The 26,749-nt window shown below is 39.9% G+C and overlaps 1 protein-coding gene and 1 pseudogene across 1 annotated transcript in view; one reads left to right on the top strand and one right to left on the bottom strand.

Annotated features, from left to right (window-relative positions):
• The window catches only part of Rc3h1 (ring finger and CCCH-type domains 1), a 67,120-nt gene extending 40,661 nt beyond the window's left edge, over positions 1 to 26,459 (bottom strand). Inside the window, exons 1-2 of the mRNA XM_075988379.1 lie at positions 26,158 to 26,459; positions 5,587 to 5,981 (exon numbers count right to left, since the gene is read on the bottom strand). Coding sequence (XP_075844494.1) covers positions 5,587 to 5,817 — 231 coding nt within the window. The 5' untranslated portion in view covers positions 5,818 to 5,981; positions 26,158 to 26,459. The remainder of the gene's footprint in view (positions 1 to 5,586; positions 5,982 to 26,157) is intronic.
• LOC142859293 (5S ribosomal RNA) lies at positions 22,485 to 22,587 on the top strand (annotated as a pseudogene).
• Positions 26,460 to 26,749: the final 290 nt, after the last annotated feature.

Below are 26,749 nucleotides of genomic sequence, written 5' to 3'. Positions count from 1 at the left end.
TTTCTCTTTGTTTTTAAGGTGGGGTTTAAACAACCCAGGTTGGCCTTGAGCTTTAGCCTCTCAAGTGCTTAGACTACAAGTGTGTCTCAATATACCCTATTTAGCTTTCTTAAAGAGCCATTGCATTGGGTACAAAGTAGTGCCTCAATGTTTGATTTTTAAATCAATTAAATGTCTTAGTGTTGAGCATAAATGTTTATGAAGTAAAATATGATTCCCATATCAGCCTGGTTTACATACAGATTGAGTTTCAGGACTGTCAAGACTATACAGAGAAACCTTGTTTTGAAAAACCATTAAAAAAAAGGAGGAGGAAGAAGAAGAAGAAAAAAAAGAAAAAGATGATTATCATCATTTCAGATACCTTGTGGCAAAAGTATTTAAAAATCTCTTTCAGTCAGTGTGGTGGTGCACGGCTTTAATCCCAAAACACTCAGAAGGCAGAGGAAGGCAGATCTTTGAGTTCAAGGCTAGCATAGTCTATATAGCAAATTCCGGGGCAGCCAAGGCTATATAGACCCTATCTCAAAAGTAAAAAAAAAAAAAAAAAAAGTTCAAAATATACACGATTTAGATTAATATATTTATTCATTTATTTTATCTGTATGAATGTAAGTACACCATGAACATGTCTGGTGTCCAAAGAGGCCAGATGCAGGTATTGGATCCGAAGGAACTGCAATGGTTGTGAGTGACTTTCGTAGGGACTTAGAACTGAACCTGGGTCCTCTGCCAGAGCAGCAAGTTTTCTTAACTATCAAGCCAGATCTCTCCAGCCTTGCTTTAATAATAATAATAATAAACATTAATAATACTAAAGTATGTGTGTGTGTGTGTATATATATATATATATATATATATATATATATATGAAACGTCAAGACTCACTAAATGTTTATATATTTAATCCTTTGACATCCCGACATGATTTTACAGATAATATAAAGGATGAAGAGATTAGAATCAGCAATGAAACAGAACACAAAACACTTAAGCTGAGACATACAGGTGGCAAAACCAAAGCTGAAAACACTTGACATTGTAAACAATACCAAAGCTAAGTAACGGGATTAAACTGTATATAATTTAAACATTTATTAAAGCTTTATTATAAAAAACTTGCAAGTAAGCATCACACACCAAAATGAACAAGTTAATTTTTTAAAGACTTAAACTTTGTTTCTCCTTATATGTATCTATCTGCATTTGAGTATGCATGTTGCTGCCTGATGCGGGAGCTGGAACAATTAACTGCTGAACTATCTCTATAGTCCCTAATCTGTAAAATTTGGTGAACTGCTGAAAGCCTTTGTTTTTCAAGAAGCTCAGATATGTGTTGTGTATGATACTTTCTCCTGAAAGGAATTTAGTAATTTAAGGAGTAGATATACTTTTGTGTCACTAGAGGGAGCTTCAACAAAGAAGTAGAACAGCCAACTGGTAGCAGTGCAGGAGTGGCTTATGCCTCAAACTGTCATTCAAATTTTCTAAGAAAAACTTGTGTTTTCAGGGCCAAATGTATCACACAGATATAAAGTTATTTCAAGATTTAGTATTTGGAGTCACAACATTTACACCTGGAAAGATTTTTCTGATAACTCTGAGGCTTAGGAAATTTTCTACTCAACTACAATGCCTTTTGTTCAGATGAAAACACGAGGATTGGCATAAACTTATTTAAAATATTTTGGTACAAAAGATTTAGATTCTAAGCCAGGCGGTGGTGGCGCACGCCTTTAATCCCAGCACTCCGGAGGCAGAGGCAGGAGGATCTCTGGGAGTTCGAGGCCAGCCTGGTCTACAAGAGCTAGTTCCAGGACAGGAACCAAAAGCTACAGAGAAACCCTGTCTCGAAAATAAAAAAAAAAAAAAGAGAGAGAGAGAGAGATTTAGATTCTAAAATTCAATGCTTTTTTTGGTGGAAAGGATGTCTTTGTTTGCCTATGTAAATGCCTTCTTGAAGTATATTGTGAGTTCCCCTTGACTCTTCTCATTCCCTGTATTTGATATGCATAGTAATATATCCTTAAATATCTAATCATGTGTATGAAGATTTACAGAACTTAATGGTATGCTAAACTTTGTCACTGGGTTTGGTCTGTTTGTTTTGTTTTTGAGACAGAGTCTCAACTATATAGTTCTGGCTGTCCTAGAACTCACTATGAGACTTCAATCAAACTCACAGAGATTAACTTGCCTCTGCCTCCCAAATTGTCAATGGCTTTTAAAATTGATCTGATGTGGCTCAACTGGTAGTGCTTTCCTCACATGCATAAAAGTCCTGGAGTCAATCCTTAGCACCTCATAAACCAGGTATGATGGCATATGCCTGTAATTCCAGCATGCAGGAGGGAAAAGGGTAAGAGGATCAGGAGTTTAAGGTCATATGTACATATATATATATATATATATATATATATATATATATATATATATATATATATATATAGCGAATATATAGTGAATCTGAGACAGCTTGAGATATACAAGATTCTGTCTTTTTAAAAAAAATAATTTTAGTTTTGATTTCCACCATAATTGTGGGGATTTAGGAAACTTCCGTAAATGTGTAGTATTTCTGTAGTACAGACTACACAGTGAATCACTGTGATATTTAGGCTTTTATAGACATGGTGACATCCCTCTACTGGTCCCCCTTGTAAGCATGTGTTAAATACCTGGAAGTGCAACTGCTACAGTTACAGAGCTGTATGCACGTCAGCTTTATTTTCCCGAGCTTCCCAGAAAACACTCTCCCTAGCAACACACAAAAGTCTCCATTTCCAAGTCCATGACCACCACTAGTCAGACACTGTTTGTGGCAAGCTGAGGAGGTTAAAAGAAAAAAAAAAGCAACTATCTAAACCTGCATTTCCCTAATTATTAGTAAGATTAAACATTTTTTTCTGGTTTAAAAAAGATTTTATAGAAGCATTTTAATATTATAGGACAATGGCAAAGACAGTTCAGAGAATTCTTACCACACCACACTTTGTCTCATTATCATGCTGTGTTGGTAGAATTACTGACATTGATATGCCAAAGTTAAGACTCATCATCATTACAGCTAAAAATCCTGATTTTACTCAGAATGCCTCACTTTCGCCTAACAGCCTTCCTGTGTTCCAAAATCTCATCCAGGATACCTAATATATTATTTTTTATAAGATTCCAGAAGTTTTGACTATTTTCCAGTACTGCCTATGTTTTGATGATTTTCAGTTTTATATCTCTGGTATGCATGTTATATACTGACTTTTGACAGGATCTTGTTTTTCTCATAAAGAGATTGGGGTTAGATATTTTTGGTATTAGGTCCATAGAGGAAAAAAATGCCACTTTCATCACATCATGCCAAAGATCTACTATCAATATGACTCATCTGTTCACATTAATCTAGTTCACCTGGCTAAGACAGCATTTGCTAGGTTCCTCCAACATTAATATTTGTATATGACAGGGGCTGGAGAGCATATAGGGTTCCATTCCCAGCACCCACCTTGCAGCTAAGAACTGTCTCTATCTCCAAGATATGACACCCTCACACAGAGATACATGCAGGCAAAACACCAATACAAATAAAATAAAAATAAATTTAAAAATATTTGTATATGGCTTAAGTTATTCATCAAAACCACTCTTTAATCATAGCAATGAACACATGTGCTACTTATACTTAAATGAACAACTGAAAAAGCCAGAGATTACACATATATTTTCAGAACTGTAATAAAGTTCAAAGATGTAATCTGAGAAGGAGCATCAAGATGGCTCAAAGGACGAAGGTGCTTGTCACTGAACCTGAAGACCGGAGCTCAATTTCCTGGACCCACATGGTGGAAGGAGGAAGCCAATCCTTTGTTTGTGACTGTAGCTACAAATATTCTCTATTCTGCTGGTCTCCCTGGACTGGTTTCTCTTCACTCACCTGGTCCCACTCATTGGTTCCTACAGCTGTTTATGAAATAATTACATATGCTTTGGCCTATTAGCTCAAGCTTCTTATTAATTAAGTCTTATATCTTAAATTAATCAATTTCTACTATTTTTTATTTTACCACGAGGGTCATGGTTTGTTACCTCTTGCTTCTTGGATGGCAACATGGTATCTCCCTGTCTCTGCCTTCTTTCTCCCTGCATTCAGTTTCAGTTTAGTTTTTCTGCCTAGCTATATTCTGCCTTGTATCTTCATATACAAAAAACAGCAATGAACAAAAACACAATTAAAAAGAGTGTAATCAAAAAAAAAAAAAACCACTGTCTGTTTCCATCAGTTGCTGATCAAGGTTCTATGGTGATATTTAAGATATTCATCAGTCTGACTACCAGGGCAAGGCCAGTTTGGGCACCTTCTGCTCTACTGCTAAAGGTCTTAACTGGGGTAATCCTTATGGATTTCTGGGGATTTCTCTAGTGTCAGGTTTTAGCTCCCAAATGGCTCCCTCAATCAAAGTATCTCTTTCCTTGTTCTCATCTCTGTCCTTCCTCCACCTCGACTATCCCATTCCCTCAAGTTCTCTTTCCTATTCCCCTTCTTCCCTCATCTTCCTCTTCCGCCCTCCCTACTCCCCTCACCCCCATGCTCCCAATTCTGTCAGGCGATCTTGTCTATTTCCCCCTTTCTAGGTGGATCTATGTATGTTTTTCTTAGGGTTCACCTTGTTACTTAGACCCACAGCGGAGCACTGGGTTGAGCTCCAAAAGTCCAGTTGAAGTGTGGGAGGAGTGAGTTCCAGGGCAGGCCCTAAAGCTACACAGAGGAACCTGTCTTGAAAAACCAAAAATGAATAAATAAATAGACATATAGATAAATAAGTAGTAAATAAGTCTTTGAAAATAAGGTTTTAAAAAAAGAAGAAAAAATAAAAATCATGTTTGAGACAATGACTTTAAATTCCCTAAATGAAATTAAATCACAGGCAGAAGAAAGAGTCTTTGATTCTTTTTTATACTCTGTTACAATTCAGTACATGACTATTTATTTTGCTCAAACCCTTCTAGCTTTTGCCACTGGGAGCTCTTTCAACTAGCTCTGATATGCCCTTGACATGGTCCTATCACTTTGTTTGAATACTTGCACAAAATACTCCAGGACTGTTTGAGTACATGCTGTCCTAGCCCTAGAACTGACCATTTCTCCCAAGAGTTCTGGTTCCTTTTATTGGAGAGTTGTTTAGAAACCAGTATCTAAACATGAAATATGTACATTGCTATTGGAACTGTGGTGCCCTTAAGATTATCTTGGCTGCCAGACAGTGATGGCGCATGCCTTTAATCCCAGCACTTGGGAGACAGAGGTAGGTGGATCTCTCAAAATTTGAGGACAGCCTGGTCTACAGAATGAGTTCCAGGACAGGCTCTAGACCTACACACACAAAAAAAATATCGTCTCAAAAAAAAACCTAAGAAAAAAATTTTGGCTAACAGAGCAAGGAAATACACAAATAATCAATGTCTATACATATCTATGACTATTTCTGTATGCAACATCTGTATCTACATTGAAGTAAACACACCCAAACATAGTCACATATAATTAAAAATAGTCAATTAAAGACAATAATCAGTACTAAGTTACTATCTTACCTGAGCACCCACTAGCTGCAGTAATGCTGAGTTCACAGGAAGGAGCTCAATGTCTGTATTGATAGTGGTCTGGTCAAATGGGCAAGCCTTACGGTGGAGTTTATTCAGGCACATTTTGCAGACAGTATGGCCACAGCCCAAACTGATGGGCTTTCGAATTGTTTCGTCGAAAGTCTGAGTGCAAATTGGGCAGGAAAGGAAATCCGTCCATTGTGGAGCTTGTACAGGCATTGCTTCTGGAGTTACAATTCACTAATACACACACATACACACACACACACACACACAATCTAAAGCAAAGATTCCACTGGAATCAAAATCTTGGAAAAAAGTTTATCTTTTTTTTTTTTAAATATCTTCTGTAGATACAGTCAGCACATAGTGTGAAATATAACCTGGAAAACAGAGAAAGAAAAGAAATTAGAATGATCTGCCGCTTATTTTTCTTAATTTCAATTAAACTGTTGAAAAGAAATTGGACTTAATGATAAGTCCAATTTTGACTCTACCACCTTCATATTACTTTAATATCACAATAATCTCTTTTTACATTTTTATAAAAGCAAAGCTATGGTAAATAATCAATTCCATCTTCCATATATAGTATATATAAAACAAAACTTGAAAATAAAAAAAAATCACACGCTGAATTTACCAGATCCAAATTCAATACATTTTCTAAATCAGTTATTTGCATATGTTCAAACTGTTCTCATAAACAAAAAATAGTAAACTGTAAAACTGCCTACATTTTAACTTCTATAACATATTATAAATACTTTAAATAAAACTCAGCTATAAATAATACCTAGCAGGTTTGTGTTATTAACACTTACTATGAGACATCATGTGGATATTAAAATAGACCTTGTAGGCCAGGCGGTGGTGGCACACGCCTTTAATCCCAGCACTTGAGAGGCAGAGGCAGGCGGATCTCTGTGAGTTCAAGGCCAGCCTGGTCTAGAAGAGCTAGTTCCAGGAAAAGAACCAAAAAAAAAAAAAAAAAAAAAGCTACAGAGAAACCCTGTCTCGAAAATCAAAAAGAAAACAAAAAAGAAAAAAATAAAATAGAACTTGTATTACAGAGTCAACTACTACAATAAAACATGTTTGCAGCATGTTCTAAGATAAAGTAAGAAGTACTGGGGATGGATAGGATGGAAATACATTGTGTAAGTATATAAAATTGCCAAATAATACATTGTAAAGATAACCTTTCTAAATAATTTATAGCTAGAAATCTTCCTTCCCAGTAAAATAAAACACGTGGGCTTGGCATGGTGGCTAACATCATTAATCTCAGCACTGGAGAGGTAGGTAGATCTCTCTAGGTCTGAGGCCAGCCAGAGGCCAGCCAGGACTGCATAAGGACACCTGGCCTTTTTTTTTTTTTTAAAGAAGCATATTTATTGTGGCTCTTTTGTTCTTTGCTAAGTCTGGTGCTAAGGATTACAGTGGCAAGTAAGCTAAGTCACAAGTCTATTATGTCTCCTGCTACATTATATAAACAATAATCACAGTTAAACTGATGGTTGCAAATTGTTGTACATTTATGAATGGATGATACAGTACAGGGAGATAAAAGCACATATATACAATGGAACTGTACCAAATTTGGACAGGTATGTGTGGGATATTGTGCACTAATAATGAAATAATGAAAGTTAAAATATATGGTAAAAAATAATTCCTAGTATTCTAGGTAAAGTAAAAGGCATAACCATAGCTTTCTGAGCCTAGATAGATTATAAAATAAGTGAAAGGCCAACAAAACAAAACAAAAAAAAATATAGCAGACAACAAGAAAAGTTAAAAGAGGACACAAGGGCTAGTGAGATGGTTCAATGAGTACAGGTACTTGCCACCAAGATTTGATATCCTGAGTTCAATCCCTGGAACCCATGTGGTGGAAGGAGAGAATTTATACAAGTTGTTCTCTTGCCTCCACATTGCGTCATGGCACACACTCTACATGTAAAAAAAAGATGGGGTTGCAGAGACCACTGAGAGCACTTGCTGTTCTTCCAGACAATCTGCACCCACATAGTGGCTCACAACCGGCTGTAATTCTAGATCCAGGGAATGCAACATCCTCTTCTGGTCCCCACCAGCAACCCCTCCCCCCCGCCACTATATATCATAAATGAAGGCAAAACACCCATACACATAAAAATATTTTTTCTTAATTTAAAAAGAGAGTGATCACAAAAGAATTAGCAGAGCTCAACGCAAGACCTTCTAACTCATTATGGTATGTGTTCATTTGAAGGAGTAGAATCTCATGCACTTTCATTTTCAAGCCAAATGATTGGTTTGACAAAGGTGCTAAAAATATAATTGGACAGCCTTTTCAATAAATGGTGCTGAGAAAATTGGACATCCACATGAAGAATGAAAATAGAACCCTCTTTCTCATCAGTTATAAGAACCAAATAAAAACATATTATGGACTTATATGAGATCTGACACTGCTACAAGAAAGCATAAAGGAAACATCAGGACATTGCAATGAGTTGGGGTTTTGCTGTTATTATTGTTTAAGGTTATCCTTAAAAGCTCAGGAAACAAAAATAAGAATAGAAATTAGATTACATCAATTAAAAAGCTTTGAGGGTGTGCCTAGAGAGATGGCTCAGTAGTCAAGAGAACTAGCTCTACCAGAGGACCTGAGTTTGATTCTCAGTACACAAGCAGGCCAGCTTACAGCAACCTGTAACTCCAGTTTCAGAGACTTGACCTTTTCTGGCCTCTGTGGGCAGCTCCACACACATGCTCATAGACATACACATAAATAAATGAAGACAGAGGGTAGATGGTGCTTGTTGATCATCAGCCTAGCTTCATGTTCAACAAGAAACCCTATCTCAAAGGAATTAGGCAGCAAGTGATAAATAGAGCAGGCTACCTTAAGTCCTCCTGTGGTCTCAAAGCTCAAATGCACATGTACCTGTACTCATAAACCATATTCATTCATATTTTTTTCTCTCCCTAATTAACTTAAAAATCAATTTTTAAAAACCTGTAAGTCACCAGGCGGTGGTGACACCATGCTTTTAATCCCAGCACTCGGGAGGCAGAGGCAGGTGGTTCTCTGTGAGTTTGAGGCCAGCCTGGTCTACAAGAGCTAATTCCAGGATAGGCTCTAAAGCCACAGAGAAACCCTGTCTCAAAAAACCAAAAACCAAACAAAAAAAAAAAAAACCCTATAAGTCACTCTTAGGTAATCTATTGCGAGAACGATAAACTACAAAGCAAAGATTCTCAAAGTTTGAAGTTTGAATTAACTGTAGAAAATGATCTAAAAAATTCCTACTTTTTCATTCTTTAAGTTTCTTTTTCCAACTTCACTTTTTAAATATTCAAAGTTTATCAAATATGGTTATTCACATCATCTCTAACATATATACAACACATATATGCACATATGCACACACACACATACATACACACACCATACAGGATATATGGTTTGGTTTAATGAATGCAATAAACATTCTTCTACTTGGGCTAGGAGCAAACACATGAAATAAAATTATTAAAATACTAACATCCAGATTCTTGGACAAAGAGGTGAATCATCTCCCAAACAGCACAATTCCATCATGTTACTCAGAATAGAGTATAATTTAAAATTTAGGACTTATTTCAGGAGTTCTTGTTTAATATATTTTGAGTCATTGTTGATTTATACTGTATATGCTATCTAATTGTTTCTTAATAGCCATCTTGGCTGTTGGATCCCTGATTCAGAGAAAGATTAAATTTAAAATTTATCAAATACCTGTTTAAAACTAGTTTTTCTTCTTAGGAACCATTATAGCTACTTATAGATGATAACTTCCTGGTGTTGGGCAAAGGGCTGACATGGGTCTGACAATGTAGCCCTTGCTGGCCTGGAACCCATTAAGTACCCATTTGTGTTGAATAACCTCTCAAAAAAAGGCCCCAAAGTACAAAATCAATGATGCAAAGGAGGTATCAGGGTATGAAGCACACAGAGAGACTATGTACTATGTTCTATCCCTAGAGTAGCACTACCTATGATTTAAGGCATCTGCTGGGGGCCTTGAAAATTACAGTTACTACCCAATTTAAAATTTTAAAAGGTTACATACAGAGAGGTGCTCAAAGTAAATGGCAGGGCTATGATTCAGGGAAGCCAAACTCCTAAGTTGCTACCTTTAAACCTATAATTTGTGTTACCTTACAGATGGAAGTTAATAGTGGTTAACATTAGCAAACGGGAAATCTAAAACCAGATTAACTGTAATAGTTGCACAGCTCTATAAACTAAAGTCACTAATTCTACACTTATGTGAATTTTATTTTCTGTAAATTATACATCAATAAACCTACTAAAATCATTAAAAGTCTTTTTATAGCTTTGTTTCTCAAAAGTTTATTTTAATTTTCAAATGTCCACTGGTCAGATTTTTCTGTGAGCACAGCAATAGCCTTACTAAACAGCTAAATTACACCATATTACCATCTCTTGCCATAAAACTACAGGTTAATTTTATACTTCCTTAATTTAGAGAAAATTAGAAACTAAAATTCATCATTACCTGCTGTGAGTTCTTCTCCTGATGTAAGTATACCTGTTTATAGATGATAAACACTTGATGATAGTGGGCAGTATTTTCAGCCCAGGGCTAATTAAGTCTTGAGTTAGGACTTAAACACAGGTTTTAGTTTACTCTAGGCTTAGAGGCCAACCTGGTCTACAAGGCTACAGCAAAACTCTGTCGAAAGAAAGAAAGAAAGAAAGAAAGAAAGAAAGAAAGAAAGAAAGAAAGAAAGAAAGAAAGAAGGAAGGAAGGAAGGAAGGAAGGAAGGAAGGAAGGAAGGAAGGAAGGAAGGAAGGAAGACGAACGAAAGAATTCTTAGATCACTTCTAATTCTACCCCACATGGCAACTGTGGTGATTTGAAAGAAAACAACTCTCAAAGAGAGTGGCACTATTAGGAGGTGTAACCTTATTGGAGTAGGTATGGTCTTGTTGGAGAAAGTGTGTTTGTGGAGATAGGCTTTGAGGTCTCATATATGCTCACGATATCACCCAGAGTCTCAGACCACTTCCTGTTGCCTACAATATATAGGACTCTCAGCTACTTCTCCAGCACCATGTCTGCCTGCACACCACCATGTCCCACTATGATGATAATGGACTGAACTCTGAAGTGTAAAACAAGCCACACCAATTAAATGTTTTCAAGAGTTGTCATGTTTTGGGAACCTGTTACCCATGCTGGATTAAATTGTTCAGCCTTAATACAGGGGGAAGAGTTCAGGCCTACCTTATCTTGATGTGCCATGCATTGTTCAAGCCATGAAAACAAACACTTAGGATATCAGTATGGTGGTTTCTCAGAAAACTGGGAATCAACCTACCTCAGGATCCAGCAATACTACTCTTGAGCATATACCCAAAAGATGCTCAATCATACTACAAAGGCATTTGTTTGTTCAACTATGCTCACAGCAGCATTATTTGTAATAGCCAGAATCTGGAAATAACCCAAATGCCCCTCAACCAAAGAATAAAGAAAATAGGCACTTTTACACATTAGAGTACTACTCATCAGTAAAAAAAAAGTGACATTTTGGATTTTGCATGCAAATGATTAGAATTAGAAAACACTATCCCGAGTGAGGAAACCCAGGCCCAAAAAGATGAATATGGTATGTACTCACTCAAAAGTGGATACTAGCTATAAACAAAGGATACTGAGCCTATAGTTCATGATCCTAGAATAGCTAAGTAATAAGGTGAACCCTAAGAAAAACATATAGATCCACCTGGAAAGTGAAAACAGACAAGATCACCTGACAAAACTGGGAGTATGGGGGTGGGGGAAGAAGGAAGAGTGGAAGGGGGAGTGTAGGGGATAAGGGGAGGGGAGAGAACTCAAGGGAACATGATAGTCAAGAATGAGGAAGGACATAGATGAAAGCAAGAAAAAGAAATATCTTGATTCAGGGAGCCATTATAGGATTAGCAAGAAACCTGGCTCTAGAGAAATTCCCAGGAATCTACATGGATGACCCCAGCTAAGGCCCTAAGCAACAGAGGAGAGAGGGCCCAATCTGGCCTTGCTCTGTAGTCAGACTGATGAATATCTTAAATGTCACCACGGAACTTTCATCCAGCCACTGATGGAAACTGAGGCAGAGGCCCACATCGGAACACTGGACTGAGCTCCCAATGTCCAGTTGAAGAGTGGAAGGAATGAGAATATGAGCAAAGAGGTCAAGACCATGATGGAATCACCCACTGAAACAGTCTACCTGAGCTAATGGGAGCTCACCAACTCCAGCCGGATTGGGAAGGAACAAGCATAGGACCAAACTAGTCCCTCTGAAAGGGGTTGACAGTTGCATGGCTGGGGCAGACTGAGGGGCCACTGGTGGTAGCACCAGGATTTATCCCTACTGCATATTCTGGCTTTTTGGGAACCTACTCTCTTTGAATGATAGCTTGCTCAGCCTACATATAGTAGGGAGGGCCTTGGACCTTCCCCAAAGCAATGTGCCTTACCCTCTGAGGATTGGATGGGGGTGGGTGGGAAGATAGGTAAAGGGAATGGAAGGGGAGAGAGTGGGAACTCGGACTGGTATGTATAATGAAAAAAAGATAGCTTGTTTTCTTTTTTTATAAAAAAATAGGCCGGGCGGTGGTGGCGCACACCTTTAATCCCAGCACTCAGGAGGCAGAGACAGGTAGATCTCTGGGAGTTCGAGGCCAGCCTGGTCTACAAGAGCTAGTTCCGGGACAGGCACCAAAGCTACAGAGAAACCCTGTCTTGAAAAAAAAATTTATATATATATATATGTATATATATATATATATATTCTCCAAACAATAAATAAATGAAAAATGTTAATAACATAAAAAATGGGATATGAGCTTTTAATATGTCTTATATAAGTATATATTACTGAATCCCAGAGCTAAAAGGTGCTTTTAATGCTCCCAAATAAAAAATAATAATAAAGAGTTGTCATGGTCATAGTGTCTCTTCACAGCAATAAAAACCTATAGCAATAGAAAGACAACAACTTTTTAAGAACCACTATTCTTGACCTTAACCTAATTTATCACTTCTCTGGAACATTTCTATAGCAACCAGCATGAAGGGACCACACCAGAGAAGAGAAAATTTGTAACTGTGCTGAAAACTGAACCTAAGTAAGAAATAACACAAAGAAAATTAAAGGCTTATTATTACACTTAAGTGATGTAATTCCCAGTGGAGCATCAGTAACGTAGAGAGGAAATTATAGTTTAAGCCTTGAAGATTAGAAGTTTCTAGTAATGACACCCTTTTTGAGGAAAGACACAATTCTGACTGTAAAAATATCTCTCCATAAAATATATGGGTTGAATTCTAACCGTATAGCACACAATACACTAGATATAATTTCATATGCTAATGTTTCTATAAATGTACAACTACCCAAGACATACATTAAGTAAAAAGGTATTGAGTTAGAGGGTAAAAAGCCTGACAAATAGAACTTGATATATAATAAAATTCCTTTTTCGATGCGGGTCTCTGCCTCTGTTTCCATCAGTTGCTGGATGAAGGTCCTATGGTGACATTTAAAATATTCATCAGTCTGACTACAGGGCAAATGAAGATTGGGTCCCCTCTCCCTATTGCTTAGAGTCTTAGTTGGAGTCAGCCTTATGGATTCCTGGGAATTTCTCTAGAGCCAGGTTTCTGCTAACCCTATAATGACTCCCTCAATCAAGATATCTCTTTCCTTGCTCTCACCTCTGTCCTTCCTCCTATTCCCTCAAGGTCTCCTCAACCCTCCCTTTCTTCCCTCCTCTTCCCCTTCCACCCTCCTTTCTCCTCTCACCCCCATGTTCCCAATTTTGTCAGGCTCTACCCTGTCCCCCAGAGCTGTCCTATTGTGGCTCTAAGTATACCCTGGCTTCCCCATAAGTCAGGCTATCCCAATACCACTACTGTATTCCCCTACAGGATTAGCCTGGAAATTGCTAACTAAATCAGTGATTTTCAACCTGTGGGTAGTAATCCCTTTGGGATGGAGAGACCCTTTCACAGGGGTGAAATATCATATATTTTTACATTATGACTTCATAACAGTAGCAAAATTACAGTTACGAAGTAGCGAAGAAAAGGATTCTATAGCTAAGAGTTACTACAATGTGGAGAACTATACTGAAGAGTCTCAGGATTAGCAAGATTGGGAACCACTGTCCTAAGTAAACTAGGCTGGCCTTAAACTTATGGAGATCTCCTTGCCTCTGCCTCCAGAGGCTTACTTTTAAGGAGGAACCTAGGCACACAATTATGCCAGTGAATTACCCCAGTGAGACACCAATGAGACATGGAGGGAATTGAACATAATGAAAGAAAGGTAAAAAGCCACATGGTAAATGTAGATTTATAGAAGCAGGTTAATTTAAGTTCTAAGAGTTAGTGGGACAAGCCTAAGCTAAGGTCAAGCTTTCATAATTAATAATAAGTCTCTGTTATTTGTGAGCAGGCAACCCAAAGAAAAAGCCGACTGCAAAAGGTAAAGATCACAGCCATAAGAATGTCTTTTGTAGCTACACTTAAAATTTGAATTCTATAAGCCTTTGAATGAAGGGCAAAACTCCTCACTCTTTTGGTAATGAAGAGCCTGTCATTGCGTGGGTCTTCCATCAAAGAAGGATCCACTTTGGGAGAAAGGAACGCCATGAAAAGGTTTAAGTAGTAAATTCCCACAGAAAAGGTCACAATGTACCAACCCCGTAACAGGTAAACTCTAATCATGAAGACAATACTCAGGCCTAGTATCATAACACTTAGTTATGAAAAGGGTAGGCCAGGATTGATAAATCTGTCTAGCTATGTGAAAAAAACAGTAAGTAAACCACTGAGGGTTTCCCATGGACACAGTCTCCTACAGTGTCCCATTCAGACATCTGTTAACTCTGCTGCAGAGCTGCAGTCTCTCACATGGTTCAGGAGGATGGCAGGTAGGGCAACTGCCAGAGCTCCGCTCAGAATCCAGGAACCTGGACAGGCACTTCCATTCTGCCCTGCAGCACCACCTCCAGCTGCCAAGATCAACTGATTTATTTTTACGTGTAAGAGTGTTTTGCCAGTCTGTACCTACGTGCACCATGTGTATACCTGGCACACATAGAGGCCAACTATAGTTACAGATGTTTGTTGAGTCTCCTTGTGAATGCTGGGAATTGAACCCGGGTATTCTAGAAGTTCTTTTAACTGCCGATAATGCTCTATCCTCAACCTTGTTTTCTGAGACAGAGTCTCACTCTGTAGTACATAATCAGTTCCAGAGTCAGCGCAATGGCTCACTGAGTTAAAAGCACCTACCCTCTCAAGTTTGACAACCTGAGTTCAGTCCCTGAAACCCACACGAAAGGAGAGAACCAACTACTCCAAATTGTCCTATGACCTCCACATATGCACCATGATATTCATGCAAACATACATGCCAAATGGAAAAAAATATAATGGGGGAAAAAGGTGTGTGAGGGAGGTGGGAAGAACAGTGAGTTACTCCTCATGGCACACACCTGTAATAAAAGTACTCAGGAGGCTGAGATGAGAGAATTGTGTAATCTAAGCCAGCCTGGTCTACATGCTGACAACTGATCACAAAACAAAACAAAAAAGCATTACAGAGGAACTGAGAACATTTTCTCTAAAATAAAAAGACAGGATTGTCCACTCTCCCTTTTATTATGTGATATAGTGCACCAAGTTTTAGCTATAGCAATTAGACAACAGCAAGACATAAAATGCATAACAAGAAAGGGAAGAAGTCAAACTGGGTCTACTAGAAACCTGTCAGACTAACAAACACAGTAAAGTTGCAATATACAAAGTCAATGAAAAAAAAAAAAAGTAGCCTTCTCTAATAAGCAGTATACTCTTAGGAAAAGAAGTCAGGAAAAATATTGCATTCAAAAGAACTCCAATAAAAAGAAAAAAAGTATTTGAAAATACATCTAACCAAAAAATGAAAGACCCTGTAGCAAACTTCAAGATACTAAGAAAGGAAATCATACAAGATACTAGACAACAAAGCCATTCCACACTGGCAGAATTAATATTGTAGAAACGGCTATACTACCAAAATCAATTTACATTTAATGCAACACCCATCAAAATTCTGATATATTTTACAAGCTTAGCCAAAAAAAAAAATACAAGCATACATATGGAACCACCACAAAAAGACCATGTGTCTTAGTTAGGGTTTTACTGATGTGAAGAGACACCATTACCACAGCAACTCTTATAAACAAAAACATTTAATTGGGGCTGGCTTACAGGTTCAGAGGTTTAGCCCATTATTGCCATGGCAGGAAGCATGGCAGTGTGCAGGCAGACATGGTGCTGGAGAAGGAACTAAGAGTTTTATATCTTGATCTGTAGGCAACAGGAAAAAGAATGAGTAGGCCTAGTTTGAGCATCTGAGCCCTCCAAGATCACCCCCACAGTGACACACTTTTTTTTTTAAAGACTTATTTATTTACTTATTATGTATACAACATTCCTTCCATGTGTGCCTGCATGCCAGAAGAGGGCACCAGATCTCATTATAGATGGCTGTGAGCCACCATGTGGTTGCTAGGAACTGAACTCAGGACCTCTGGAAGAGCAGCCAGTGCTCTTAACCGCTGAGCCATCTCTCCAGCCCCAGTGATACACTTTCTTAAACCAGACCACACCTACTGCAACATTACCATACCTCCTAATAGTGCCACTCCCATGGGTCAAGCATTCAAACACATGAGTCTAAGACACCAACACACCAAGAACAGCCAAAGAAGGAACAAGAACACTGCTAGAGGTATTACAACACTCAACCTCAAATTATACTACAGGAATGTAGTCATAAAGACAGTCTGGTAACTGGTGCAAAAACAGGAAGATCAATGGAATACAACTACAAAGCTATGCCCACTTAAGTTTTGAAAACGAAGCAAGACTAGCCTTGAACTCTCATGTATGCCTCTGTTTCTGGAGTGATGGGACTAAAGGCATGCTCCACTATGACTGGCTCAAAGCAGCAGCCACTAGCTACGTATGGCTATTAATCCTCTGAAATATGCTGGTGCAACTGAGGAACTAAATTTTAAATTTTATTTAACTGACATTAAATTGATGCAAGCAAAAATATTACTCAGTAGTAAATGAATGAGCTATCTAGCTATGAAAAGACATGAAGGAACCTTACATACCATGTGAAGGGAAAAGGCAGTCTAAAATGCTTCATACCACCTGGCATTCAGGGAAAGGAAAACTATGGAGCCAGTAAAAGGAGCAATCATTGCCTGGGGCTTAAGAGGAATGGGAAGGAAATAAATACGTGCAACATGTACATAGATACATGTTATACACAGAGGTTATGTAGCATTATGCATTGGGCAAAAGTCACAAGGGGAAAATAAATCTTTTTGCACAATTTTTCTTTAAATCCAATCTTCTCTAACAGAAATTTATATAAGGGCCTAGTTAGATGGGGTTATTGGGTAAAAACCTTTGCTGCCAAGCCCCAATGACCCACAAGCACTGTGACACATACACACACAAACTAATTAAATAAATATAATAAAATGTTTCTTAAAAATAAAATCTATTGCTGGGTGGTGGTGTCACATGCCTTTAATCCCAGCACTCAGGAGGCAGAGGCAGGCCAATCTCTGTGAATTCGAGGCCAGCTTGGTCTACGAGAGCTAGTTCCAGGACAGATGCCAAAGCTACAGAGAAACCCTGTCTCAAAAAAAAAAAAGCCGAAAATAAATAAATAAATACAAAATTTTTTGCCAGATATAGTAGTATACACCTTTATTCCAGTTCTCAGCAGGCAGAAGCAGGTGGATCTCTGCCAATCAGGTCTATATAGTGAGTTCCAGGACAGCCAGGGCTATATAGTAAGACCCTGCCACAAAAATAAACAATAAATAAAATCTATTTAAAAGCTTACATTCAAGATGTTGGTGAAATGGCTCAGTGGGTATGAACACTTGCTGTAAAGACACAAGGACTTGAGTTAAAATCCCGGTAAGACTGATGCTACACAGATTATTAGAGATGGGTTGATCGGGATATGAGAATTAGCCTGTAAGGGCTAGAGTTAATGGACCAAGCAGTGTTTAAAAGAATACAGTTTGTGTGTTGTTATTTCGGGTAAAGCTAGCCGGTGGCGGGAGCTGGGTGGCAGAATGCAGCCCCACAGCTCCCACAACAGAACCCGGGTCCTCTGAAAGAGCAGCCAGTGCTCTTAACCTCTGAGCCATCTCTCCAGCCCTCCTGGGGGGGGGGGTACAAAGGGGCAATTTCTTTTACTAATCTCCTTGTTAAATATCTTACCTATAGCTCTTCTACTCTCACACTTAATTTACAACTTTTATTCTGCTTTACAACTATACAAAAGGTAGTCAACTTTGCATAATTATGAGTAAGGCATTAAGTCTTTTGGTCTGAACTGGCCTGGAACTCTCTATATTCCTTAGACAGACTGCAAACTTCTCATCCTTCTGACTCAGCCCCTCCAGTGCTGAGATTATAGGAATATACAACCAGGTCTAGCTCCTTTGTTCAGATTTGAAGATTCCTGTATTCATTAAGAAATATTGAAGAGAGGGCTAGCAGGATAGATCCACACTTAAGAGCCTTGTTGGTCTTTCCAGTTAACCTGAGTTTGGTTCCCAGCTCCAAAATTGGGTGGTTCACATCAATTCACAACTCCAACTCTAGGGAACCTGACACCCTCTTTCTGAACTCTGTGGGCACCTGCATTTTACAGGTACACACACACACACACACACACACACACACACACACAAAGGGTAGGGACAGAGAGACAAATACAGAGAGACAGAGACAGAGACTTACTTTAAAAATAAATCGTTAGCCAGGCAGTGGCGGCGCACTCCTTTAATCCCAGCACTTGGGAGGCAGAGGCAGGCGGATCTCTGTGAATTCGAGTCCAGCCTGGTCTACAAGAGCTAGTTCCAGGACAGGCTCCAAAACTACAAAGAAACCCTGCCTCAAATTTATATACATAAATCTATCTTTAGGGGGCTGGAGAGATGGCTCAGAAGTTAAGAGCACTGGCTGCTCTTCCAGAGATCTTGAGTTCAAGTCCCGGGAACCACATGTTGGCTCACAACCATCTATAATAAGATCTGGTGCCCTCTTCTAGCATGCAGGCAGAACACTATACATAATATTTTAAAAAAATAAATCTTTAAAAAAGACAGACAGACAAGGAACTTTAAGGGAATGACTCAAGCCAGTAAGTGCTAGCCATGTAAGCATGATAACCTGAATTCAGATCCCTAGAACCTGAGGGTACAGGTTAATGTGCCTATAGCCACAGTGCTGGTGGCACTAATCTCATTGGCCAGACAGCCCAGCTATTAGATAAGCTTCAAATTCACTAACAGACCCTGTCTCAAAAATTAAAGGTGGACAGGCCTCAGAGATGATTGCTCAGTGGGTAAAGGCACTTGCCACCAAGTCTGACAACCTGAATTCAACCCCTGGGAACAAAAAAGTAGAAAAGAATCAACTTCTTCAAGGTGTCCTCTGATTTCCACCTGCATGCTGTGGTATGCATACACCTCCCAGCCTCCCCCCACACACAAAGGTCATAGTGATACTGGAAAGATTCTCAACACCTTCCTCTGGCTTTCACTTGCAAACACATACTCACGTTAATAGGTATATGCACACACACAAACATACACACAAAAGAAAATACTAAAGGGCTAAAGGACACACAGGGTCTGCAGACTGAGAAATCTCATGCCTGAAAATATAAGAAATATCTTAAACTCTAAAGTAAAATAATTTCTTTATATAAATGTCTGATGAAACATTCTAACCTCCAAAGGTAATTCAAATCCAGCCTTGCCCAGGAGATACTGAACTAAATAAATCCTAGGAAGCACAATGATTTTCAAATCTATAAGAGTTCTGGTACAGACAAATCTGAGAAGTCTTTCTGAACCCAATCCTGAAGAATACCTGACCCCTGAGCATAAATATAGTCAGTACCAAAGCTAAACCAGGTCAGAAAACCCTGCCAAGGAACATCCTGACCTGAGACAGTCACCAAACAGAGATCACTTAACAGTTTATTCACTGTGTGGCAGACTGACCACTGATAGATACATGAAAAACAGACTAATCGGGCCCCACCAAATCCATACTAAGCCCCTAAGGTTTTGAAGACTTTGCAAAATTCTAAATGCACTATGGCATAATAAAGGAAAAAAAAACATTAGTGAAGAAGCTCAAGATGACCTAGCTTAACAATATTAAATATTATTAAAATTATTTTTAATTTTTCATAAAGTAATTCAAAGGTACAATTTAGTAATTATGTGACAAACTATAGCAATGCCAAAAATCTGTCTTGCTAAAAATGTGAATTTGTAGGTACTGGAGAGATGACTTCAGAGATAAAGGGCACCTGTTGTTCTTGCAAAGAACCTGAGTTTGGTTCCCAGCACCCATATGGTGGCTCTAGGCCTTCTGGGAGATCTATCCTTTTCTGATTTCTGCCGGAACCAAAATGGTGTACACACATACACTCATACACATAAAATAAAAATTGATATAAAAAATATGAATGTCCATATTTTATAGCATTTGGACCTGCTTTAAAAAAGGATTTTTTTTAAAGAATTTAAATGTATACCTTTTTGATCATATAAGTGTTTGGCAGTATGCAAATAACAGAAAGTTAGGGGTCAAGTACACTATTATAAAATAGAATTCATAGTAGGAAAAAGATATGTCAATATAAAAGATGCGTTTAGGTTTAATAATGATACATATGGTGGCTGTTGTAAAACAGCAAATTTGACCTAGATTTGAGGTCATTCTTACCTATTAATTATGTGACCTTTTCGCTATTTACTTAGCTGCTTCTAACCCCAGATTCTGTTATTGTGAAATAAGGCTAACAATGCAACATAACTAGAAGGAGTAAATAAATGGTTTTAATGAACATGCTCACAAAAACTACACACACAGACACAGACACACACACAGACACACAGAGTTTTGTTTGTTTTCTTGAGTGAGGGAGGCCTCATTCTAGTCCAGATTTATCTGGAATTTACTATGTAGCCCAGATTAGCCTCAAGTTTGCAGTGATCCCTAGCTCTACAATGCTAAAAGCAATGACCCACAGCTTTGGGGGTCTTTTTTGAGTTTCATTGTTTTGTGCTGGGGCTGGAACCTAAGCCCCCATGAATGCTAGGCAAGCACAGAGTCATACACCCCCAACCCTATAATTTTTTAAATGATGTACAACAATATTCCCCTTTCCAATCTCTTCATAGGATTCAACAAAATTTTTAACTCTATTACTAAGAAACTGTAAATCTAAAGGCTAGACATGGTGATACAAGCCTTTAATTCCAGTACTCAAGAGGCAGAAAAGCAACAATCGCTAAGAGTTTGAAGCCAGCCTGGTCAACAAAGTCAACACTTACTAACATAATAAGACCCTGCCCCAAAATAAATTAATGAATTAATTCATTAATTTAGCCAGGCAGTGGTGGTGCACACCTATAATCACAGCACTCGAGAAGCAGAGGGAGGCAGATCTCTGTGAGTTCAAGAGCAGCTTACACAGCAATGTCTACGAAGCAATTTCCAGGACAGTCAGGAAAACCCTGTCTCAAAACAAACAAATAAATAAATAAATAAAAATTTAAAACTATTCTTTTCTTTTTTTGAGATAAGATCTCACCTTGTAGCCCAAAATAGTTTCAAACTTGAGACAACACTCCTGCCTTTGTGTCTTAAGTGCAGGGGTAATAGGCATAAGCCACCACACATAACTGTAATTTAATACTTAAACTATAGTTTCAAAGATTTATACAGGAAATGTTTAAATATTTGAGAAAATCTGAACTAAAGTAGTAAGACTACACTGATACTGAAAATATAAAAACTAAGGAATCATATCGTAAAACAGTTTTGACAAAAAAAAAATCAAAACAATGCCCAAGGAAACATTTTAATGTTTAATAAAAATAAGGATGCTGACTCTAAAAAAAAATCAAAAAACAAAATAAAACAAAAGGATACTGAGTCTATCCACAAATGGTCAATATCCAATTTCAGATTTAAATTTTTCTTTTCTTTTTTTCCAGACAGGGTTTCTTAGTAGCTATGGAGCCAGTCCTGGAATTCCCTCTGTAGTCCAGGCTGTCCTCAAATTCACAGAGATCCGCCTGCCTCTGCCTCCCAAGTGCTGGATTAGAGGTGCGCCACCACCACCTGGCTCCATGTAGTGATTTTTAAAAAGATTTTAGGCAGGTAGTTTTGGTGGTATACTGCGCCTTTAATCCCAGCACTTAAGAGGCAGAGGCAGGAGGAGCTGTGAGTTCAAAGCCAGCCTGATCTATAAAACAAGTTCTAGAACAGCCAGGGCTGCACAGAGAAACTATCATTAAAAACAAACAAAAGAGTGTGTGGGGTTAATATGTGCATGTCTATATGCAGATAAATAACATACAGGGAAGCGCTCACCTGCCACTCTCTAGCATTCTGCCTTATTCCTTTGAGACAGGATTTCTTACCAAACCTGGAGCTAGGCTGGTGACCAATAAACTCCACTCACTGATCCTCCTGTCCTGCCCCCACCACAATGAGAGGTTAGAGGCATGCATAACACACACCATTTTTTACATGAGTGCTGAGGATTTGAACTTATGTCCTCACAACCACACAGCAAGCACTCTTAAACACTGAGCCATCTCTCCATGATTCCCTAATTGAAGACTTTCGTCTTTAGAAAGACAGTAGCAAATGAGATTAGTAAATCCTTGATAAAAGAATGTATTTTTTTTCTAACTTAAAACCTACAAACTTGTCTATGGCCATACCACCCTGAACGTGCCCAGAAGCTAAGCAGGGTCGGGCCTGGTTAGTACTTGGATGGGAGACCGCCTGGGAATACCAGGTGCTGTAGGCTAAAAAACAAAACAAAAAAAAAAACAAAAAAAAAACCCTACAAACTTGGGCTCGAGAAGTGGCTCAGTGGTTAAGAGCACTGGCTGCTCTTCCAGAGGTCCTGAGTTCAATTCCCATCAACCACATGGTGGCTCACAGCCACCTGTTATGAGATCTGGTGCCCTCTTCTGGCATGTAGGCATATATGCAGAGCACTGATATATAAAAACATAAATACCAGGCTGTGGTGGCGCACGCCTTTAATCGCCTTTAATCCCAGCACTCGGGAGGCAGAGGCAGGAACTCTCTGTGAGTTCAAGGCCAGCCTGGTCTACAAGAGCTAGTTCCAGGACAGGCTCCAAAGCTACAGAGAAACCCTGTCTCGAAAAACCATAAATAAATAAATAAAAACATAAATAAATAAAGCAAACTTAACTAAAGAAGAAAATAAGATTTTAAAAAAACCTACAAACTCATAAGTTAGTATTATGTATTTCTTGTAATATGTTTAGGGCCACAAATTAATATAAGTATCATTATAATACAAATGATACTCCATCTGTTTCTAACAAAATTCAATATGAAAAGAAAAACCAATTTGAGTTTTCAACAAAAAAAAGAAAGTGTTCTGAAATTCTAAGTCACCCCCTCCAAAAGTCACAAGTAACATTAGCAGGAACCATGTAAAAGTTGTTTCTCCATGACTCCAAAGATCAATTCATCCATGACAATTCTATGCTAAGGCATGCTATGCTAAGGCATACAATAAGATTGCTGATATGAATCTGCTATACTATACTTCAAATCATAAACAAGATGGCTCAGTTTACATTTTATAATTTTTTTTTTGAGACAGGGTTTCTCTGTGGCTTTGGAGCCTGTCCTGGAACTAGCTCTTGTAGACCAGGCTGGTCTCGAACTCACAGAGATCCGCCTGCCTCTGCCTCCCGAGTGCTGGGATTAAAGGCGTGCGCCACCATCGCCCCGCTACATTTTATAATTATTCACCACCAATCCTTGCAGCATTACTAGAAATTAGTACTGCTAATTAAATTTTATATTACTGAACAATGACAGAGATAAATTCTAATTAGAAATTTACCCTAGAACTTTTGGCAAAAAGCTATCATCAATCAGTATTCTCTCCTCTCTTCTCTCTTCCTCTCTCTCTCTCTCTCTCTCTCTCTCTCTCTCTCTCTCTCTCATTTTTCGAGACAGAGTTTCTCTGTAGCTTTGGAGCCTGTCCTGGAACTAGCTCTTGTAGACCTGGCTGATCTCAAACTCACAGAGATCTGCCTGCTTCTGCCTCCCGAATAATGGGATTAAAGGTATGTACCACCACTGTCTGGCCAGTATTTTGTTTGTACAGGTCAACTTTCCTTTTAAGAATGTTAACTCACAGCCGGGCGATGGTGGTACAGGCCTTTAATCACAGCACAGGAGGCAGAGGTAGATAAATCTCTATAAGTTCAAGGCCAGCCTGGTCTACAAAAGCTAGTTCTAGGACACGCACCAAAGCTACAGAGAAACCTTGTCTTGAAAAAAACAAAAACAAACAAAAAAAGAATGCTAACTCAGTTGCACAGTGGTGGCAAACACCTTTAATACCAGCACTCAGGAGGCAGAGGCAGGTGGATCTCTGCATTTGAGGCCAGCTTGGTCTACAGATTGTGATCCAGAACAGCCAGGGATGCAGAGAAACCCTGTCTCAAACAGAGGGAGAGAAAAAAACACACACACACTAACATTCAGGATGCGGAGACAGGAAAACTGTTAATTCCTGACCAGCCTGTGTTACAAGACCTTGTCTCTGAAACAATAAAAGGAAGAAATACAAAGTCCCTGAATATTACGCAGAATGCATTCAAGCTTTTTAATATAATTCTCCTCTTCCCCCTATACTTGAAAATACATGTGGTAAACGACTTGAAAAGTTAACGTTTAGTAGAAATAGTTAACTTTTAAGTTTTAAGATATTACTGAAGTATATAAAGAAGGGTTGTCTCACCCTAAGCCTAGGCACTTAGAGCACAACTCTTCCTTGTTTTTGAAAATTATCAGTAAATGTTTCCACTATTTAGTGTTTGTTTGGTTGATTTGTTTTATTTATTTATTTATTTATTTATTTGGTTTTTCAAGACAGGGTTTCTCTCTGGTTTTTGGAACCTGTCCTGGAACTAGCTCTTGTAGACCAGGCTGGTCTCGAACTCACAGAGATCTGCCTGCCTCTGCTTCCCAAGTGCTGGTATTAAAGGCCTGCGCCACCACCGCCCGGCCTTATTTATTTATTTTTATATGCATTGGTGTTTTGCCTGCATGTAAGGTGTCATATCTTGGAGTTATAGACAGTTGTTCGGTGCCATGTGGGTGCTGGGAATTGAACCCAGGTCCTCTGGAAGTACTGCTTTTAATCGTTGAGCAATCTCTCCAGCCCTGATTTGGTTTTTTTGAGACTGGTCTCGTCAGCCTTGAACTCAAAATCTTTCTGTCTGAGCCTCTAGAGTGCTAGGATTATAGGCGCATAATAATGTCAGGCTAAAAGTTTCTGAAATCTTAGAAAATAAGCTTTAAATGTGAAAATTCAAACAGAGAAGAAGGTTCCATTCCAATTACTTTTGAGGGCAAACTGGCGAAAATATCAGAACACGGGACAGACACAAGAAATCCTAAGGGGACAGATGAACCAGTCTTCTCCTGAGTAAGTGTTTCAGAGAAGATCGTCACTGTACCAGAATGGTTGGTTAATGTTATTTCCTCTGCCGTACACAATTCAAAACGGCTAGCTGGAAAAGTTCTGCTCAAACCTTAACAATCTGTCTCCGAGTTGCCAGTAAGTGGCTTTGTTTCCAGTTTCACAGACTATTCTGGGATGTCAAGAGTTATATTATTGCTGCTTCAAAAGAGCCCTTGTTTCAGTTCATTCTCAAAGGGATGTGAGTCCAGTGATGTTTACAGAGACCTAATGTTTAGAATGGTGTTAGGAAAGGTCCACCCTTTTAGAGCTCCATCCTTTACCGACAACCATATTTTGTGTATTTTTGTTGTTGTGGCACTTACGCCTTTTTGAAAAAGACACCTGCACATGGTTTCGCCTCGGCCAATAGGGTGTATCTACAGGAACTCCAGGGAAACCGACACCCTAAAACCCACTTGGCCGAGGAAGGGGGCTGGGGAGGGAGCAGCCACGCCTGGCAGCGAGGCAGAAGCCGCGGCTGTTTACAGGCGCCTTCTCCCTCCCCCACCGCACAGACAGGGGTCCAAACAACATTTCCTGCGAGCGAGCAACTCTCCGCCCGCCGGCTGTCCTCCAAGGGACCGTGGACCGGGCAGCCACGGACCCCTTACTCCTCCCGCCTTCCCAGCCTTCTTTTGCTCCAGGGCGGTGTCTGCACCGCCCCTGGCCTACCTACCCCGGCAGGCCCTCCGGGCGGCACGCGGAGGCCTAAGGCCTAAAGGACGCCGGCCACTGACAAGCCCCGGGGCCGGTCCCGAGCGCAGGGCGGGTGAGGACAGCCCCATCCCCGCCGCCGCCGCCTATTGTTCTCGGCCGCGGCCGCCCCGCTCCGCACGCTGCCGCCCGCCACTTGCTCACCGCGCTGGTCCGAGCAGCAGCTCCTCTCAGCTCCGAGTCCCTGCGGCCGTCGCCACCGTCGCAGCAGCCGCCGCCGCCGCCGCCACCATCGACTCTGACTCTGTCCCAGGCCGCGGGACCACGGCCGTAGCCGCCACCGCCAGCGCCGCCTCCAGCCCCCCACCTGCTGCTGCTGAGGCTGCTCCTGCAGCAGGGGCCATCTTGTTGGTCGGCCTCCCCTTCCTCCTCCGCGTCCTCCGCCGCCCGTCGCTCGTTGTCCTCGTCCCCTTCCTCTTCCTCAGACTCCGGCCCGCCCCGAGACTGGGGCGGAGATGAGGGCGAGGCTCCTCCTCACGGGGTGGGGCCAACGGAGTGGAGGGCGTGGTCAACGGGGCGGGGCGGGGCCGGCGAAGGGCGGGGCCCGAAGAAAAGCTCTGAGTCACCAGCCCCAACGCCCTGCCGGGAGCGGGCGACGCGCCCCGCCCGTGTCTCGAGCGCTGTTGCGCCCTGAGTGGGGAAACTGGTCCCACCTCCTCCCCCGCCGCCCGCCCGGTCCGTGGCGACAGTGCCTTTGATCCCGGCAGGCAAGTAGCCAGGCGGTGCCCATAGGCTC

This window comes from Microtus pennsylvanicus, chromosome 10 (genome assembly GCF_037038515.1).
Source record: "Microtus pennsylvanicus isolate mMicPen1 chromosome 10, mMicPen1.hap1, whole genome shotgun sequence".
In the NCBI taxonomy this organism is placed as follows: domain Eukaryota; kingdom Metazoa; phylum Chordata; class Mammalia; order Rodentia; family Cricetidae; genus Microtus; species Microtus pennsylvanicus.
Note: the sequence above shows the minus strand (reverse complement) of the source record. Positions and strands in the feature narration are given on the sequence as shown.